Source organism: Salvelinus fontinalis, unplaced genomic scaffold (assembly GCF_029448725.1).
Source record: "Salvelinus fontinalis isolate EN_2023a unplaced genomic scaffold, ASM2944872v1 scaffold_1113, whole genome shotgun sequence".
Lineage (NCBI taxonomy): Eukaryota > Metazoa > Chordata > Actinopteri > Salmoniformes > Salmonidae > Salvelinus > Salvelinus fontinalis.
The window spans coordinates 27,655-47,988 of NW_026601322.1; the positions used below are offsets into that span (position 1 = coordinate 27,655).

At 44.1% G+C, this 20,334-nt stretch overlaps 1 protein-coding gene across 1 annotated transcript; it reads right to left on the minus strand.

The window, feature by feature from the left end:
* Window positions 1–596: 596 nt before the first annotated feature.
* Window positions 597–16,186, minus strand: LOC129848696 (NACHT, LRR and PYD domains-containing protein 5-like). Its single transcript, XM_055915789.1, is given in 18 exon segments — window positions 597–1,556; window positions 3,478–3,507; window positions 3,593–3,725; window positions 3,908–4,036; window positions 4,194–4,450; window positions 4,637–4,851; window positions 4,984–5,048; window positions 5,831–5,868; window positions 8,060–8,151; window positions 9,402–9,951; window positions 10,088–10,134; window positions 10,651–10,824; window positions 10,994–11,167; window positions 11,247–11,420; window positions 11,697–11,870; window positions 11,954–13,781; window positions 14,049–14,227; window positions 16,023–16,186. Coding segments are annotated over 18 exon segments (4,758 nt in total). The 3' UTR covers window positions 597–1,221.
* Window positions 16,187–20,334: the final 4,148 nt, after the last annotated feature.

The window sequence follows — 20,334 nt, forward strand, 5'->3', positions numbered from 1 at the left end:
ACTGGCAGAATGAGGTGTATTAGAGCAGGGCTGAAGCAAAAGCCTGCAGACTCAGTAGCTCTCTGGGAGGAGGGTTGATATCACCAAGACCACTTTAGGTTCATACGGCATAAACTAGCTTTCTGATTGGTTTACCGGCCATCAACAAGCTTTCTGATTGGTTACCTCACATATAAAGCAAGTTTAATTCCATACGCAGATTTCCTGTGTGTGTAGTTTAACTGTTATCTCAGTCCATGTGTAACGGATGTGAAATGGCTAGCTAGTTAGCGGGTACGCGCTAGTAGCCTTTAAATCAGTTAAGTCACTTGCTCTGAAACCTAGATGTAGTGTTGCCCCTTGCTCTGCAAGGGCCGCGGCCTTTGTGGAGCGATGGGTAACGATGCTTCGTGGGCGACTGTTGTTGATGTGTGCAGGTTCGCGCCCGTGTCGGGGCGAGGGGACGGTTTAAAGTTATACTGTTACACATGATTGGATCTTGGTCACCCCTTTTATATTCTTTGTATAGTATTTCTGAACAGGTGTGTTATGATCCTAGCAGACGTGTGGATGAATGATCCCGTAACGTGTGTATATGAGGCATATGGACAGTAAACTACCCAGAAACAAACATTTATTGACAAAGAATTACAGATCAGGGGTGGATTTATTAGTCACCCACCGTAGCATAACGTTTTGCAACAACAACAAAAAAGCGTTTATTTTGGACAAATTCAGTTTGGTTGAGTAGGAGTCCTGACTGATCTAGGATCAGGTCTGTTTCCTAGGGAATACACCCCATGGTGTTGATCTAGGATCAGGTCTGTTTCCTAGGGAATACACCCCATGGTGTTGATCTAGGATCAGGTCTGTTTCCTAGGGAATACACCCCATGGTGTTGAGTAGGAGTGTTACTGTCCATTCTACCATTAGGTTGGTACCCCAACACTGTTACTATCCATTATACCATTAGGATGGTACCCCAACACTGTTACTATCCATTAGGATGGGACCCCAACACTGTTACTATCCATTCTACCATTAGGTTGGCACCCCAACACTGTTACTATCCATTCTACCATTAGGTTGGTACCCCCAACACTGTTACTATCCATTCTACCATTAGGTTGGTACCCCAACACTGTTACTATCCATTCTACCATTAGGTTGGTACCCCAACACTGTTACTGTCCATTCTACCATTAGGATGGTACCCCAACACTGTTACTGTCCATTCTACCATTAGGTTGGTACCCCAACACTGTTGATCTGAAGCTGTGAACAAAGATAAGGGTCCAGCTCCCCAAGAAGGTTGATCATCCTGGAACATGACTCCGTTCCTTTTCTCAACACCATGTCGATGATGTCACGTGCCTTCTCTGCCCTCTCAGCGATCACCTTCACTGACTCCATGTCCTCCTGGTTGATGACTGTGTGTTGCCGGAGTCCGTCCAGCAGTTCATTCAGGACAGGTCCTGATACTCGTTTCACAAACTCTGTCCGTACAGAAAGCAGCTGGTGCTCTGCAGAACCAGTCAGACTGCTCTCAGCCGGACCCCCTGCCCCCGATACAGCACCTGAGAGAGTCAGGTTACAAAATAACGACATTTGTACATTTTACGACCTGCATCAGTGAACGTATTTAAGGCCTGTTTCACAGACATAGAAAAACAGTCTGGGGCATTCAGAACCAGGCTAATCTACATAAAGTCCTGGAGGAGATGTCATTGGGTCATTCAGAACCAGGCTAATCTACATCAAGTCCTGGAGGAGATGTCATTGGGTCATTCAGAACCAGGCTAATCTACATCAAGTCCTGGAGGAGATGTCATTGGGTCATTCAGAACCAGGCTAATTTACATCAAGTCCTGGAGGAGATGTCATTGGGTCATTCAGAACCAGGCTAATCTACATCAAGTCCTGGAGGAGATGTCATTGGGTCATTCAGAACCAGGCTGATCTACATCAAGTCCTGCAGGAGATGTCATTGGGTCATTCAGAACCAAGCTAATTTACATCAAGTCCTGGAGGAGATGTCATTGGGTCATTCAGAACCAGGCTAATCTACATCAAGTCCTGGAGATGTCATTGGGTCATTCAGAACCAAGCTAATTTACATCAAGTCCTGGAGGAGATGTCATTGGGTCATTCAGAACCAGGCTGATCTACATCAAGTCCTGGAGGAGATGTCATTGGGTCATTCAGAACCAGGCTAATCTACATCAAGTCCTGGAGGAGATGTCATTGGGTCATTCAGAACCAGGCTAATCTACATCAAGTCCTGGAGGAGATGTCATTGGGTCATTCAGAACCAGGCTAATCTACATCAAGTCCTGGAGGAGATGTCATTGGGTCATTCAGAACCAGGCTAATCTACATCAAGTCCTGGAGGAGATGTCATTGTTCTTGACTTCAGCCTTTTATGAATCAGGACTAGTCCAGGTCTTACAGTAAACCATGTTGACTGGCCCTCATGCCATTGGTTTTTACAGTGCATTCAGAAACTATTCAGACCCCTTGCCTTTTCCCACATTTTGTTACGTTACAGCCTTATTCTAAAATAGATTAAGTGTTTTTCCCTCATCAATCTACATACACAATACCCCATAATGACAAATTGAAAACAGGTTTTTAGACATGTTTACAAATGTATTAAAAATAATAAACATATGTAAGTATTCAGACCAGTTGCATCCTGTTTCCATTGATCATCCTTGATGTTTCTACAACTTGATTGGAGTCCACCTGTGGTCAATTCAATTGATTGGAAATGTTTGGAAAGGAACACACCTGTCTATATAAGGTCCCACAGTTGACAGTGCATGTCAGAGCAAAAACCAAGCCATGAGGTCGAAGGAATTGTCCGTAGAGCCCCGAGATAGGATTGTGTCGAGGCCCAGATCTGGGGAAGGGTACCGAAACATTTCTGCTGCATTGAAGGTCCCCAAGAACACAGTGGCCTCCATCATTCTGAAATGGAAGAAGTTTGGAACCACAAAACCTCTTCCTGGCCGCACGGCCAAACTGAGAAATCAGGGGGAGAAGGGCCTCGGTCAGGGAGGTGACCAAGAACGCGATGGTCACTCTGACAGAGCTCCAGAGTTACTCTGTGGAGATGGGACAACCATCTCTGCAGCACTCCACCAATCAGGCCTTTATGGAAGATGGACCCCACTCCTCAGTAAAAGGCACATGACAGCCTGCTTAGAGTTTGCCAAATGGCACCTAAAATGTTTTGTTATCTGGTTTGATGAAACCAAGATTGAACTCTTTGGGCCTGAATGCCAACCTGGCACCTTCCCTATGGTGAAGCATGGTGGTGGCAGCATCATGCTGTGGGGATGTTTTTCAGCGGCAGGGACTGGGAGACTAGTCAGGATTGAGGGAAAGATGAACGGAGAAAAGTACAGAGATCCTTGATGAAAACCTTCTCCAGAGTGCTCAGGAGTCAACGGGTCTGAATACTTTCTGAATGCACTGTAACTCATGTTTACTTACTTGTTGAACGGGTGTCAGTGATGTACTCATCTGTAAGATAAACAACATGAGGTTATATCACTCTACATAGCATCTGGTACTAAAGTACAAAGTGATGATTGACATATGCTCCTACCTTTTGGTACATTTTCTTTCCATACTGTCCTCTCATCATCACTGAATAACTCCATCTCAATGTCAATCCCTGTCATTTTCACAACCGCCTTGAAAAAGCTTGGTGTGGTGTCTCTTTGTATGAAATGAATCTTCTGGAGAGAGAGAGAGAGAGAGAGAGATTGCTTTGGTAATGTAAACTTATGTTTCCCATGCCAATAAAGCCATTTGAATTTAATTGAGAGCGAGAAGGCAACAGCGAGAGAGAGACCGAGAGATCAATGGATAGAACTGACTTAAATGTCATATTCATGTTCTTATACTACTGAAACTGTACCTGTGGATTGATGGAGGTAGAACAGGGAATGTTCAATCTGATGGAACTATATAGTTTGAAGGACTGCTCTGGTCTTGTGATGGGAAACCTTTTAGACCCTTGAAACTTTGACTCCTGTTGTTCCACAGCCTGCGAAACGAGGCATGGAATACCCAGCCAGTCAATGTATAGTCTTATTCAAACATTATTCAGAACACTAGCAACACACTTATCTTCATTAAATGAGTGTCAGCATAAACTGCACCACTGGTTAGCTAAGGTCATCTCTATAATAATGGTCCCTCACCTGTATTTGGCCGGGGTTCCAGGGGAACAGGTATAGGCGAGAAATTAGTGTTTCCTTCATCACTGTCAGATAGAGCATCAGCTCACAGTGGACGTCTACGTTCCAAGACAGTAATCTCAGTATCAGAGAGATAGCTGAGAACTTGGGATGGAGAATCTTAGCATGGAATCTGTTGACCTCATGCACTTCCTCTAAAGACACTCCATGTTCCTCTACATGAAGAATCTTCATCTCATTCCTCAGGGAAGGGTTGTTCCCTGAACAACACAATACAAAGGAGAGAAAGACAAATATTGTATTATTCATCCAACTAAAACACAAAGAATATGCAGTACCAGATCACAGTAAACTCAAACTCCCAGAATAGTACATTCATTAATTCAGGAAGTGAAACAAAGTTACATGGAAATGTCTTTCTGAATACTATTTCTATATGGTTTTACCTAAACAGACAAAGTGTGGCAGATGAACTTCCTCCAGTTCACCTAACTCCATAGTGATGTCCAGCAATGGACCACCTTGTGTGTACTGCATGTCTTTCAGAAGTTGACTGTAGGGATCCCAGTTCCTGAAGTGATACTTCAGAATGACATCTCTCTCACACAGCCAGCGGAGCCCAGACACTGTGCACTCATAACTCCCTTTGGGTGTCCTGTGTCTGAGGGCAACAACAAGATATGGGAGAGAGGGTCAATGGTCAAATGGAGAGGTTGGATTAGAAGACTATTCCCAAAGGTAATGGGGAAATACACTAGCAGGTGGAATGAAATGTTAAAAGTAGTTATTTTACCTGAACATTGTCACTCCCTGGACAGTGGAAGTCAAGGGTTCAATCTGAAGCCAGTGTGTGGAGTCCTGAACAAGGACAAGCATGTCAGTAATACATATGGGGCCTGTTTCCTGGACACAGATTGAGTCTAGTGCTGGACTAAAAAGCATGCTCAATGGAAGTTTCAATAGAAAGTTCTTTAAGGTCCAGGACTAGGCTTAATCTATGTCCGGGAAACCGACCCATTAAATAAACAGTCATTTATCTAATGTATTTATTCAATATTACATGGAATGCTGGTGATTTATCAATTAAACTGTCTAATGACAAAATATGACAGCAGCTAAAATCCTGCATGCCTACAAGCAGAACACAGGACTGTCTATATCCCAGTATGAATGGTTGGTCAGTACACACCTGGCTTTGAGACTCCTGCTGTTTTCAACTCTCTAGAGACAGCAGGAGCGGTAGAGATACTCTGAATGATCGGTTATGAAAAGCCAACTGACATTTACTCCTGAGGTGCTGACCTGTTGCACCCTCGACAACCACTGTGATTATTATTATTTGACCCTGCTGGTCATCTATGAACACTTGAACATCTTGGCCATGTTCTGTTATAATCGCCACCCGGCACAGCCAGAAGAGGACTGGCCACCCCTCATAGCCTGGTTCCTCTCTAGGTTTCTTCCTAGGTTCTGGCCTTTCTAGGGAGTTTTTCCTAGCCACCGTGCTTCTACACCTGCATTGCTTGCTGTTTGGGGTTTTAGGCTGGGTTTCTGTACAGCACTTTGAGATATCAGCTGATGTAAGAAGGGCTTTATAAATACATTTGATTTGATGTAAAATAATTGACATTATGACTTACCTCAACATGGTCACAAGTCTTACAGCTCTGAGGAATCACTGAAGTCAAAAGTAGTTGTTATTTAAAATGGCCAATCTTATTGTAATACAAATTATTGTAAGTGAGCAACAGTGTCAATGGCCACACATTAACATACCCTAATCTGACATTAGTGTTATATTAATGAATGTTTGTGGAAGCAGGAAACAACATCGTTCTGGTCCATGTTTTGTTAATGTTGAGGGTCTGATTTCTGCTAGATCCTAGGATGAGAGCTTAAAGGTAGAGTCAGCTAAATGATGATGTGGGAGCAGCGCCACAGATATTGTGATGAGCAAGATGCCTGACTTCTCTCTCACACAGTATCTGTCCATGTGCAAGGGTTCTCTTCACTCTCTTACAACGTGGTAACCACGGAAACAAAACAGTGGTCTAGCCTTGCGCTCCAACGCTCTTAGTTGTTGCAGAAATTGACCCACTATACGGACTTGTTCGCGGACCTGTTAATGGTGGGTCACGACGTGTCAGAGTAAATGTATAATTATTTCATTAATTACTGGAATTGATTCGGCCAAGTGCATCTGCGCTCTCTGTTCAGTTTGGCAGCTATTCGTGAGTAGGAGAGGGAGATGCCCGTGTGCTTCGCGGTTCACCGGATATTTTTTCGGCGGTTTTCTTGAAGATAACTCCGCGACACATCTCTGTCGTTCAGCAGCAGATGATGCCCTGTCAGCCACTGACTTGTCATTCCCACTCAACATCACTCGCCGCTGTCATCAAATGGACTCATGCTAGCCACAAGTTCTGACTGAGCTCAATTGTCATAAAACGCAAATACAGGGATGAGTTTCTCTCTCTTTAATACAAACGTTGAGAAATAACGAGGAGCGCCCTCGGTGTGTTTTGTGCGGGGAAGTGCTTAACGTTAGTAATGAGTCTCTCTAAACGAACTAATTAATTAAACGACACGTCCTGACCAAATATCCACAGCATGATGGTAAACCCAGTGACTTCTTTCAGAACAGGGCAGAATGCTTCGACGGTGGAAAACTAAGTCAGCTAGCAATGCATTGTTGTCATTTTATAACAGGTGATGATAAGCAGAGATAAGGGAGTACTAACTCTCATAGTAGTAGATGTGAGTTTCTCTTTCAAACAATCCCCTGGCCTTGTACACAGCTAATAGCTAAAATTAGCAAAAGCAAGCTAGCTAGTTACTGATGGTGCAACCCTTAGTAACGGTACAGATTAATATTTAAAAAAAATATTATCAGGCCTACTGTACATCTATCTTACTGTAGAAATGATTGTTGAAAACTAGTCTTGGTTGGAACTGTTGCTGTTTAAATACAAGTAATAATTAGTATTCTGAACTGGAATAAACTGAAGCAAGATGATTTTTGAGGCAAACACTCACCTACAGCAGGAAGCGGTCTCCTGCCTGACTGAGAAAGCAGTAGATATTCTGATCCAGTTTGGCTCCACATACCTACGTGAGTCTGGGTTCTCAACTCTGACATACTTAAAAAAACAAGTACAGAAACAGTCTCAAGGCTGAGTATGACCTCAGGGTTGCACTGTTAAACACGGAGCCCAGAACAGACCTGCTTGTTGAAAACTTCAACCAGACACACACCTCTCATTAGGACTGTGTGTGTTTTCTAGTCTACATCTGTGTGATGTGATCAATCAGTTTATTCCAATTAAGAATGAAAATTATTTATTGTATTTTAGCAGCAACAGTTCCAACCTAGACCTTTATGTAAGAGTGTTTTAAATGGGGGAAATGAACATTAAAATATATTGTTATTTGTTTTTGTCTATATTGCATTTGTTTTACTCATAAGGGCAATGAAATGTACCGATATTTATGTATAGTTGCATATTTTCCTGAGCTTGGGTCCCAGAAAAACACAACATCTGTAATTTGTGTCCCAGGCTGAAAAAGTTTAAGAACCCCTGCACTATGTTGTTTACTTTGTGCATCTACGTCATAAATCACTGACTCTACCTTTAAGTCCTAGCCACCGTGCTTCTACACCTGCATTGCTTGCTGTTTGGGGTTTTAGGCTGGGTTTCTGGACAGCACTTTGAGATATTAGCTGATGTACGAAGGGCTATATAAAATAAACTTGATTTGAAGTTTGTTTTGACCAAATAGATCATGATTGTGTTCCTTGTCTGGGACTCAAGTATAATGAACGCTTTAATCATATTTTGATTTAAAAACAATTATCAGTTAACACTCACATTTCTCAGGTCCAGGCTTGATACAGCACTCTCCACTGTGGTCTCTGGTGTCCTCAGGTCCAGGCTTGATACAGCACTCTCCACCATGGTCTCTGGTGTTGGTAAAGCAGAAGTATAGACTGTGATTAAACTAAATACAACTTATAAAGGCTTGATATAGCATACATTACGGTCTTCATAAGCAATACAAAGTGTGTATAAAGGGTGACAGAACAGCTCCCTGTATAGGGTGCATTGCCTAAATGTGACATAACCCACTATGTCACCTTCCATAAAGCTAATACTGATGGTGACATTACAGGTGACATTGCTAATCTTGATGAAAGCCCCTAGAGATGTGAAGTCACCAGGTATCATGAATTACACACACTCTTCCCCCCTCAAAACACTGCACTGCGCTTGTGACACAAAATTGAGAGTGACATTACAGTGAGGCTGTCCTATTCAACGGGTTCTGATGCCCTCTAGCGGTTAGAGTGAGACTGACATTACAGTGAGGCAACATGGAAAACACACCACTACTACTAATCTAACTGTCTGTAGGTCAAACAGAACACATTAAAACACACCACTACTACTAATCTAACTGTCTGTAGGTCCAACAGAACACATTAAAACACACTACTACTACTAATCTAACTGTCTCTAGGTCCAACAGAACATATTAAAACACACCACTAATCTAACTGTCTGTAGGTCCAACAGAACACATTAAAACACACCACTAATCTAACTGTCTGTAGGTCCAACAGAACACATTAAAACACACCACTAATCTAACTGTCTGTAGGTCCAACAGAACACATTAAAACACACCACTACTACTAATCTAACTGTCTGTAGGTCCAACAGAACCCATTAAAACACACCACTACTACTAATCTAACTGTCTGTAGGTCCAACAGAACACATTAAAGCACACCACTACTACTAATCTAACTGTCTCTAGGTCCAACAGAACATATTAAAACACACCACTAATCTAACTGTCTGTAGGTCCAACAGAACACATTAAAACACACCACTAATCTAACTGTCTGTAGGTCCAACAGAACACATTAAAACACACCACTACTACTAATCTAACTGTCTGTAGGTCCAACAGAACCCATTAAAACACACCACTACTACTAATCTAACTGTCTGTAGGTCCAACAGAACACATTAAAGCACACCACTACTACTAATCTAACTGTCTGTAGGTCCAACAGAACACATTAAAACACACCACTAATCTAACTGTCTGTAGGTCCAACAGAATACATTAAAACACATCATTACTAATCTAATTATATCAATGGTTCCAGAGGAAAACAAATGATGAAACATTGCATTGACTCACCTCTGAATGTGTTGGTCATCTATCTGACACAGGGTCACTGAGGAGTAAACCCCAAACCCAGGATAGAGGGGTTCAGTGAATGTGGTGTGTTCTGTGTAAAGGTGTGTCAGTGTACCAGAGGAGGACACACTATAGAAGGTCAAAGTACCAGCTGGCCAGTCCAGATACACTCCAACTCTGTTAGGAACAGGATCAGAGATGGATATTCTGACACTGACTCCAGGATGGTAAAGGTCATAACCTCTATCAGAGCAGAATAAACACCAGGACTTCCTATTGCCTCCAATCAAACTGTCTTCCTCCCCTCCCTTCCTCATCAGTCCTTCGTACACCAAACCAATGTCAGCCATGTCACCACCCCTCTCCACCTCCCAGTAATAACGAGATCCAGATAAGCCTTCTCTGCAGAGAACTTGGGGATATGCGTCAAATCTGTCTGGATGCTCTTCATAATGCTGCTCCTCTTTCACCCGTGTCACCTTCCTGTTCCCCTCAGACAGTATCAGGTTTGGGTTTGCTGTATTTGGGTCCAGGGTGAGATGACAGGCATCTGTAGACAAAAGGAGAGTTTAATCAAACCACATCTTCATATAAAATGTTGTTTTGTAGGTACAGAACAAGTATTGATTAGTTACTATGTTACTATAGTTCTGAATATACAGTTAATTAGGATTGAAGAGACTTACATTTCCTCAGCCCTGATTTCAGCCTGCACTCTTCACCATGATCCACACTGTAGGAGAAACAGGTTATTGACTGACAAAGACCTAATAAAGCAGTCAACATTTAAACCATATTGTTGTGTTCTGGTGCACTATCCAAGTTCATTACTAGAGACATACAGGTATTCTATCCTACCTACTGTATACAGAACGGAGTACAATTCATTACTAGAGACATACAGGTATTCTATCCTACCTACTGCATACAGAACGGAGTACAATTCATTACTAGAGACATACAGGTATTCTATCCTACCTACTGCATACAGAACGGAGTACAATTCATTACTAGAGACATACAGGTATTCTATCCTACCTACTGCATACAGAACAGAGTACAATTCCAACAGGATATCAGAGATGCAGAAGAAGAGTATTCATGTGGTGATGATGTATGCTGTGTTGGAGTGCTCAGCCTGCTGAGTAAACTTCCCCTTAATTCTACCATCATGTCCTCATGTTACTGACCCTACTACACATGACACAACCGCTGCTCACACTATATTAGGACATCTATTCTGACTTACTTCAGCTTCAACAGTTTATATGTGGGATCCACCAGAGCAGCTGAAAGCAGTCCTCCTGCAGAGTCTCCTGGGTGATTGTAGCTCAGGTCCAGCTCTTTCAGGTGGGAGGGGTTTGACCTCAGAGCTGAAGACAGAGCAGCACAGCCCTCCTCTGTGACCAGACAGCCAGACAGCCTACAGAGAGACACACAACAGCTGTCTAGGTTGGTGTACTGGTGTCAATCATCTTGTAGGACACCCGTACATTTTGTCCATGACACAAACAGTGTCATGAAGCATCAGATGTTCAGAGTATTTGTTTTACTAAACTCAGTACTGACCTGACTGAAACAGCTGTACTTACCCCAGTGTGTGTAGTTTACAGTCTGGATCCTCCAGTCCAGCAGACAGCAGTGTAACTCCTGAGTCCTGCAGGTCATTGTCTCTCAGCTCCAGTTGTTTCAGTTGTGAGTTGGGTGAACTCAGGACTGAGGCCAGATGTGAACAGCAACCCTCTGTCAGACCACACTGACCCAGACTAGAGGGCAGAAGAGCACATGATTAACACATGTTTAAAACATCCACATAATAACTCACACTGAAGATATTTAACTCACACTAGTGTCTGTATGTTGCAGAGTGGGCTGGTTAGTCCAACACAGAGCAGCTCCACTCCTCTGTCTCCCAGGTCATTGTAGCTGAGGTCCAGGTCTCTCAGGGGGGAGTTTGGTGTCTGCAGAGCTGAGGCCAGAGTCTCACATGATTTATATGTGACTTTACAGCCATGAAGTCTGGAGAGAAGAGATATGTTGATACACTGTTAAATATGCAAAGCTTTAAGAATAATGAGATGCATTAAGACAATAACAGAAGGTCATGATTAACCAATGTTGAAAACATACTAACTCACTCAAGATATTTAACCTTAGTTTCATATATTTATCACATCGTATGTATGTTTCTGCACATTTACCAAGATGTTCAAATAATGTTAAAAACATAACACATAATTCCTATAAATATATGACCACTAAAAAGACAGTGGATACTGAAGATAGTGAGCTCACTCTAGTGTCTGTATGTTGCAGAGTGGGCTGGTTAGTCCAACACAGAGCAGCTCCACTCCTCTGTCTCTCAGGTCATTGTAGCTGAGGTCCAGTTCTCTCAGGGGGGAGTTTGGTGTCTGCAGAGCTGAGGCCAGAGTCTCACACGATTTATATGTGAGTTCACAGCCATCCAGTCTGGAGAGAGGATATAATCTGTTAGATATACAAAGCCTTCAGAATAATGATACTGTAAACATCAACTCAATAACAGAACTTACAGTGCTCTCTTGCAGGTTTTCACTACGGGCAGCAACCTCTGATAACCTTCCTCTGATGTGTTGTATGTCTTCAGGTCAAACTCCTCCAGCACCTCCTCTGACATCAGTAACAGGTAGGCCAGGGCTGAACATTGGTCAGGTTTTAGTATTGTTTCTGAAAGAGTTCCTGATCGAAGCGAGGTCTGCATGTCTTCAACTAGAGAGTTGGAACCAAGTTCATTCAGACAGTGGAACAAGTTGATGATCCTTTCTGGTGAGGATTCCTCCACGATCTTGTCTGAAAGGTACCTGACTGTTCTCTCAACTGTTTCCTCATTGGTCTGTGTTGTACTTCCTGTCTGTGTCAGAAGGCCTCGTAACAGATTCTGATTGGACTCCAGTGAGAGACCCAGAAGGAAGCGGAGGAACAGGTCCAGGTGTCCATTCTTACTCTTCAAGGCCTGGTCCACTGCTCTCCTGTGTAAGTCAGACAACTGGATTGACTCCTCCTCTTCATCATCCTTCTCCTCCTCATCTTCTTCATCATCACTAGTGGGGGAGAAAACATTTTCCTTCTTGTCCAGACATGATTCTAAAGCATGCACTGCTGCTAGAAACTCCTGAATGCTCAGATGCACAAAGCTGTAGACCTTGTCTTGGTACAGCCCAGATTCTTCTTTAAAGATCTCTGTACACAACGCTGAGTACTCTGATGCCTCTGTGACATCAAGGCCACACTCTCTCAGGTCCTCCTCATAGAAGATCAGGTTGCCCTTCTGCAGCTGTTGGAAAGCCAGCTTTGCCAGTTTCAGGATCATCTCTTTGTCTGACTGAGACAGTTCCTTTGGGTTTGTCTCTGAGGCTTTGTTGTACTTCCTGTTCTTCACAATGGTTTGGATGAGTATGAAGTGTGAGTACATCTGGGTCAGAGTTTTGGGGACTTCATCCTTCCATGCCTCTTTCAGTATCATCTCAAGGACAGTGGCTGATATCCAACAGAAGACTGGCATGTGGCACATGATGTGGAGGCTCCTTGATGTCTTCATGTGTTTGATGATATCATTGGCAAGATTCTGATCTATGATTTTCTTCCTGAAGTACTCCTCCTTCTGTGGATCATTGAACCCTCGTACCTCTGTCACCCGGTTAATACAATCAGGAGGGATCTGATTGGCTGCTGCAGGTCGTGTGGTTATCCAGAGGAGAGCAGAGGGAAGCAGATTCCCCTCGATGAGGTTTGTCAGCAGCACGTCCACTGAGGTTGGGTTCGTGACATCACAGCACTTCTCCTTGTTTTTGAAGTCTAGAGGAAGTCGAGACTCATCCAGACCATCAAAAATGAAAACAGTTTTGGTTTCACCATCTTCAATGCTGTCAATCTCTTTCAGCTCTGGGAAGTAATAGGAAAGAAGTTGCATCAGACTGTATTGGTCCTTTTTCAGGTTCAGATCACGGAAAGGAAGAGGAAACATGAAATGAACGTCCTGATTTGCTTTTCCCTCTGCCCAGTCAAGGATGACCTTCTGCACAGAGACTGTTTTTCCAATGCCAGCGATTCCTTTTGTCAGCACAGTTCTGATAGGTTTGTCTTGTCCAGGTAAAGGCTTGAAGATGTCGTTGCATTTGATTGGTGTCTCTTGTGTGGTTTGTTTCTTGGATGCCATCTCTATCTGTCTCACCTCATGTTCATTATTGAGCCCTCCACTTCCACCCTCTGTGATGTAGAGCTCTGTGTAGATGTCCTTGAACAGACTTTGGTTTCCATGGTGTCCAATTCCTTCAGATATGTGTTGATACTTGTGTTTCAGTTTAGCCTTAATGTCTTGTTGGACTGTCAGCAGAGTTTGACCTGTAGGAAAACAATGAGAGTTGAGACTCATAAGTTTATGTGTGTGCATGCATGTGTGTGTGCATGCATGTATGTGTGTGTGTGTGTGTGTGTGTGTGTGTGTGTGTGTGTGTGTGTGTGTGTGTGTGTGTGTGTGTGTGTGTGTGTGTGTGTGTGTGTGTGTGTGTGTGTGGTGTGTGTGTGTGTGTGTGTGTGTGTGTGTGTGTGTGTGTGTGTATGTGTGTGTGTGAACCCTTCTTTGTAATATTGTATGAAACACAGTCTTACTTCTTCTGTCCAGAAGGTTGTGTGTGATCTTTAATGCATCCTCACTGTCCAAACTCTCCACTTCCTTATTGTCATCTGGTAATGGTTCCTGGCTGAAAGTAGGTGGATTACCCATTGACTGATTACTCTTCATTGATAGCAGGCTGGGTGTAGGTGACTCTGCTCTGGGCTTCTGGACACTGAACAAAACAGGGAGACAGATCACCTCATCAATCTCATCAATACCTCATCTACTTCATTTTAACAACTGTATAGTGGAACTTCTAGAAGTCCTGATGTTTATTTAAAAAACTACAGTCTGCAATTGGTAAATCCAGAAAATCACATTGTATGGATTTTTAAGTAATTCATTTGCATTTTATTGCATGACATAAGTATTTGAAAACCTACCAACCAGTAAGAATTCCGGCTCTCACAGACCTGTTCGTTTTTCTTTAAGAAGCCCTCCTGTTCTCCACTCATTACCTGTATTAACTGCACCTGTTTGAACTCATTACCTGTATAAAATACACCTGTCCACACACTCAATCAAACAGACTCCAACCTCTCCACAATGGCCAAGAACAGAGAGCTGTGTAAGGACATCAGGGATAAAATTGTAGACCTGCACAAGGCTAGGATGGGCTACAGGACAATAGGCAAGCAGCTTGGTGAGAAGGCAACAACTGTTGGGGCAATTATTAGAAAATGTAAGTAGTTCAAGATGACGGTCAATCACCCTCGGTCTGGGGCTCCATGCAAGATCTCACCTCGTGGGGCATCAATGATCATGAGGAAGGTGAGGGATCAGCCCAGAACTACATGGCAGGACCTGGCCAATGACCTTAAGAGAGCTGGGACCACAGTCTCAAAGAAAACCATTAGTAACACACTACGCCGTCATGGATTAAAATCCTGCAGCGCATGCAAGGTCCCCCTGCTCAAGCCAGTGCATGTCCAGGCCCGTCTGAAGTTTGCCAATGACCATCTGGATGATCCAGAGGAGGAATGGGAGAAGTTCATGTGGTCTGATGAGACAAAAATAGAGCTTTTTGGTCTAAACTCCACTCGCCGTGTTTGGAAGAAGAAGAAGGATGAGTACAACCCCAAGAACACCATCCCAACCGTGAAGCATAGAGGTGGAAACATAATTATTTGGGGATGCTTTTCTGCAAAGGGGACAGAACGACTGCACCGTATTGAGGGGAGGATGGATGGGGCCATGTATCGCGAGATCTTGGCCAATAACCTCCTTCCCTCAGTAAGAGCATTGAAGATGGGTCGTGGCTTGGTCAAACCATCAGTAGAGTTCAAAATGCCATGGAACCACATTTACTTGAAGATGTTATTTATTACAGGGGAATTTAACCACATTTACTTATATATTTTTATTTATTACAGGGGAATTTAACCACATTTACTTATATATTTTTATTTGCTACAGGGGAATTTAACCACATTTACTTGTAGATTTATTTGGTAAAGGGAAATTAACAACAACAGTTATTTTGATGTGCACTATGTCATCACACACAGCTTTTTAATCTGCAACAAGTCAATTTGATGGAACCACATCCCTGGTGGGAAAATATGCATATTCTTCTTTTGCTGATTTTAGAATATTGACATTAAAACGTGTTACCAGTCGGATAGACACTTAGCTTGTGTCACCAGTTGGATAGAAACCTAGCTTGTGTTACCGGTTGGATAGACACCTAGCTTGTGTTACTGGTTGGATAGACGCCTAGCTTGTGTTACCAGTTGGATAGACACCTAGCTTGTGTTACCAGTTGGACAGAAACCTAGCTTGTGTTACCAGTTGGATAGAAACCTAGCTTGTGTTACCAGTTGGATAGAAACCTAGCTTGTGTTTGCAGTTGGTCCTAGGATTTTTAACTTAAAGATATAGGCCTACATGTTATGTAATTTGGAAACACTTCTCTTAACATTTGTTGTATATCTTTAAAATAACTATATGTACAATTTATCGCTTACCTCTTAGAACTGGTGTCTTGAGGCAGACTCTTTTTAGAGGGTGTGGCCCCCTCCTCTCGGTCAGAATACTTCCTCTTAGAGGCAGTGCCTCTCTTCTCGCTCTCCCCAGAGAGACTCATTTCAGAGGCAGTGGTCCCCTCCTATCTCTCCCCACAGAGACTCATCAGCTATCTGGATTTGGGTGAATGAGAAATGGGGAGGCTAAGGACAAGTTGCTATCGGGAGGGGTGCAGGGCTGTGGACTGGGGTTGGGGTAGCCAGGTGGAAAGCATGGCCAGCCGTAGAAAAATGCTTATTGAAATTCTCAATTATCACGGATTTATCGGTGGTGACAGTGTTTCCTATCTTCAGTGCTGTGGACAGCTGGGAGGAGGTGCTCTTATTCTCCATGGACTTCAGTGTCCCAGAACTTCTTGTAGTTTGTGCTACAGGATGCAAATTTCTGTTTGAAAAAGCTAGCTTTTGCTTTCCTAACTGCCTGTGTATATTGGTTCCTAACTTCCCTGAAAAGTTGCATATCGCGGGGGCTATTCGATGCTAATGCAGTACGCCACAGGATGTTTTTGTGCTGGTCAAGGGCAGTCAGGTCTGGAGTAAACCAAGGGCTATCTGTTCGTGGTTCTACATTTTTTTGAATGGGGCATGCTTATTTAAGATGGTGAGGAAAGCACTTTTAAAGAATAACCAGGCATCCTCTACTGACGGAATGAGATCAATGTCCTTCCAGGATACCCGGGCCAGGTCGATTAGAAAGGCCTGCTCGCTGGAGCGTTTGACAGTGATGAGGGGTGGTCGTTTGACCGCAGACCCATTACGGACACAGGCAATGAGGTACCGACAGAGATGGCCGCTTCGCTTCGCGTTCCTAGGAAACTATGCAGTATTTTGTTTTTATGTGTGTTATTTCTTACATTGTTACCTTAGGTAATCTTAGGTTTTATTACACACAGTCGGGGAGGAACTATTGGATATAAGAGCAACGTCAACTCACCAACATTACGACCAGGAATACGACTTTCCCCAAGCGGATCCTCTGTTTGGCCTACCACCCAGGACAATGGATCGGATCCCTGCCGGCGACCCAAAACAATAACGCCGTAGAAGGGGCAGACGGAGCTGTCTTCTGGTCAGGCTCCGTAGACGAACACATCGCGCACCGCTCCCGAGCATACTACTCGCCAATGTCCAGTCTCTTGACAACAAGGTAGACGAAATCCGTGCAAGGGTAGCCTTCCAGAGAGACAGAGACTGTAACGTTCTTTGTTTCACGGAAACATGGCTCACTCGAGACACGCTTTCGGAGTCGGTACAGCCACCTGGTTTCTTCACGCATTGCGCCGACAGAAACAAGCGTCTTTCTGGTAAGAAGAAGGGCGGGGGTGTATGCCTTATGATTAACGAGACGTGGTGTGATCATAACAACATACAGGAACTCAAGTCCTTCTGTTCACCTGACTTAGAATTCCTCACAATCAAATGCCGACTGCATTATCTACCTAGAAAATTCTCTTCGATTAAATTCACAGCCGCAAATATCCCCCCCAAGCAGATACATCGATTGCCCTGAACAAACTTTATTTGACTCAATATAAACTGGAAACCACATATCCTGAGGCTGCATTTATTGTAGCTGGGGATTTTAACAAGGCTAATCTGAAAACAAGGCTCGCTAAATTCTGTCAGCATATCGATTGCGCTACCAGGGCTGGCAAAACCCTGGATCATTGTTATTCTAACTTCTGCGACGCATATAAGGGCCTCCCCCGCCCTCCTTTCCGAAAAGCTGACCACGACTCCATTTTGTTGCTTCCAGCCTATAGACAGAAACTAAAACAGGAAGCGCCCGCGCTCAGGTCTGTTCAACGCTGGTCCGACCAATCGGATTCCACGCTTCAAGATTGCTTCGATCACGTGGACTGGGATATGTTCCGCATTGCGGCGAACAACAACATTGACGAATACGCTGATTCTGTGAGTGAGTTTATGAGCAAGTGTATCGGTGATGTCATACCCACAGCAACTATTAAAACATTCCCAAACCAGAAACCGTGGATTGATGGCAGCATTCGCGAGAAACTGAAAGTGAGAACCACTGCTTTTAATCAGGGCAAGGTGACCGGAAACATGACCGAATAAAAACAGTGTAGTTATTCCCTCCGCAACGCAATCAAACAAGCTAAGTGTTAGTATAGAGTCAAAGTAGAGTCACAATTCAACGGCTCAGACACGAGAGGTATGTGGCAGGGTCTACAGCCAATCACGGATTACAAAAAGAAAACCAGCCCCGTCGCGGACCAGGATGTCTTGCTCCCAGACAGACCAAATAACTTTTTAGCTCGCTTTGAGGACAATACAGTGCCGCTCACACAGCACGCTACCAAAACCTACGGGCTCTCCTTCACTGCAGCCGACGTGAGCAAAACATTTAAACGTGTCAACCCTCGCAAGGCTGCAGGCCCAGACGGCATCCCCAGCCGCATCCTCAGAGCATGCACAGACCAGCTGGCTGGTATGTTTACGGACATATTCAATCAATTCTTATCCAAGTCTGCTGTCCCCACATGCTTCAAGAGGGCCACCATTGTTCCTGTTCCCAAGAAAGGTAAGGTAACGGAGCTAAATGACTACTGCCCCGTAGCACTCACTTCCATCATCATGATGTGCTTTGAGAGACTAGTCAAGGACCATATCACCTCCACCCTAGACCCACTCCAATTTGATTACCGCCCCAATAGGTCCACAGATGACGCAATCGCACTGCACTAACCTATCTGGACAAGAGAAATACCTATGTGAGAATGCTGTTCATCGACTACAGCTCAGCATTTAACACCATAGTACCCTCCAAATTCGTCAGGGAACAGGGAGTACAGGAGAGGGCTGAGAACGCACCTTTTGTGGGGTCCCAGTGTTGAGGATCAGCGGGGTGGAGATTTTGTTACCTACCCTCACCACCTGGGGGCGACCCTGGGTCTCGACCCCGCCCTGTGCAACTGGGTCCTGGACTTCCTGACGGGCCGCCCCCAGGTGGTGAGGGTAGGTAACAAAATCTCCACCTCGCTGATCCTCAACACTGGGACCCCACAAGGGTGCGTTCTCAGCCCTCTCCTGTGCTCCCTGTTCATCCACGACTGCGTGGCCATGCACGCCTCCAACTCAATCATCAAGTTTGCAGACGACACTACAGTGGTAGGCTTGATTACCAACAACGACGAGGCGGCCTACAGGGAGGAGGTGAGGGCCCTCGGAGTATGGTGTCAGAAAAATAGCCTCACACTCAACGTCAACAAAACAAAGGAGATGATCGTGGACTTCAGGAAACAGCAGAGGGAGCACCCCCCTATCCACATCGACGGGACAGTAGTGGAGAGGGTAGAAAGTTTTAAGTTCCTCGGCGTACACATCACGGACAAACTGAAATGGTCCAACCACACAGACAGCGTGGAGAAGAAGGCGCAGCAGCGCCTCTTCAACCTCAGGAGGCTGAAGAAATTTGGCTTGTCACCAAAAACACTCACAAACCTTTACAGATGCACAATCGAGAGCATCCTGTCGGGCTGTATCAACGCCTGGTACGGCAACTGCTCCGCCCACACCTGTAAGGCTCTCCAGAGGGTAGTGAGGTCTGCACAACGCATCACCGGGGGAAAACTACCTGCCCTCCAGGACACCTACAGCACCCGATGACACAGGAAGGCCATATAGATCATCAAGGACAACAACCACCCAAGCCACTGCCTGTTCACCCCGCTATCATCCAGAAGGCGAGGTCAGTACAGGTGCATCAAAGCGGGGACCGAGAGACTGAAAAACAGCTTCTATCTCTAGGCCATCAGACTGTTAAACAGCCATCACTAACATTGAGTGGCTGCTGCCAACATACTGACTCAACTCCAGCCACTTTAATAATGGAAAAATTGATGTAATAAATGTATCACTAGCCACTTTAAACAATGCCACTTCCTATAATGTTTACATACCCTACATTACTCATCTCATATGTACATACTGTACTCTATACCATCTACTGCATCTTGCCATCTTGATGTAATGTATCACTAGCCACTTTAATCAATGCACTTTTATATGTTTACATATCCTACATTACTCATCTCATATGTATATACTGTACTCTATACCATCCACTGCATCTTGCCTATGCCGTTCTATACCATCACTCATTCATGTTTTTTTAATGTACATATTGTTATTCATTCCTTTACACTTGTGCGTATTAGGTAATTGTTGTGAAAATGTTAGGGTAGATTACTCGTTGCATATTACTGCATTGTCGGAACTAGAAGCACAAGCA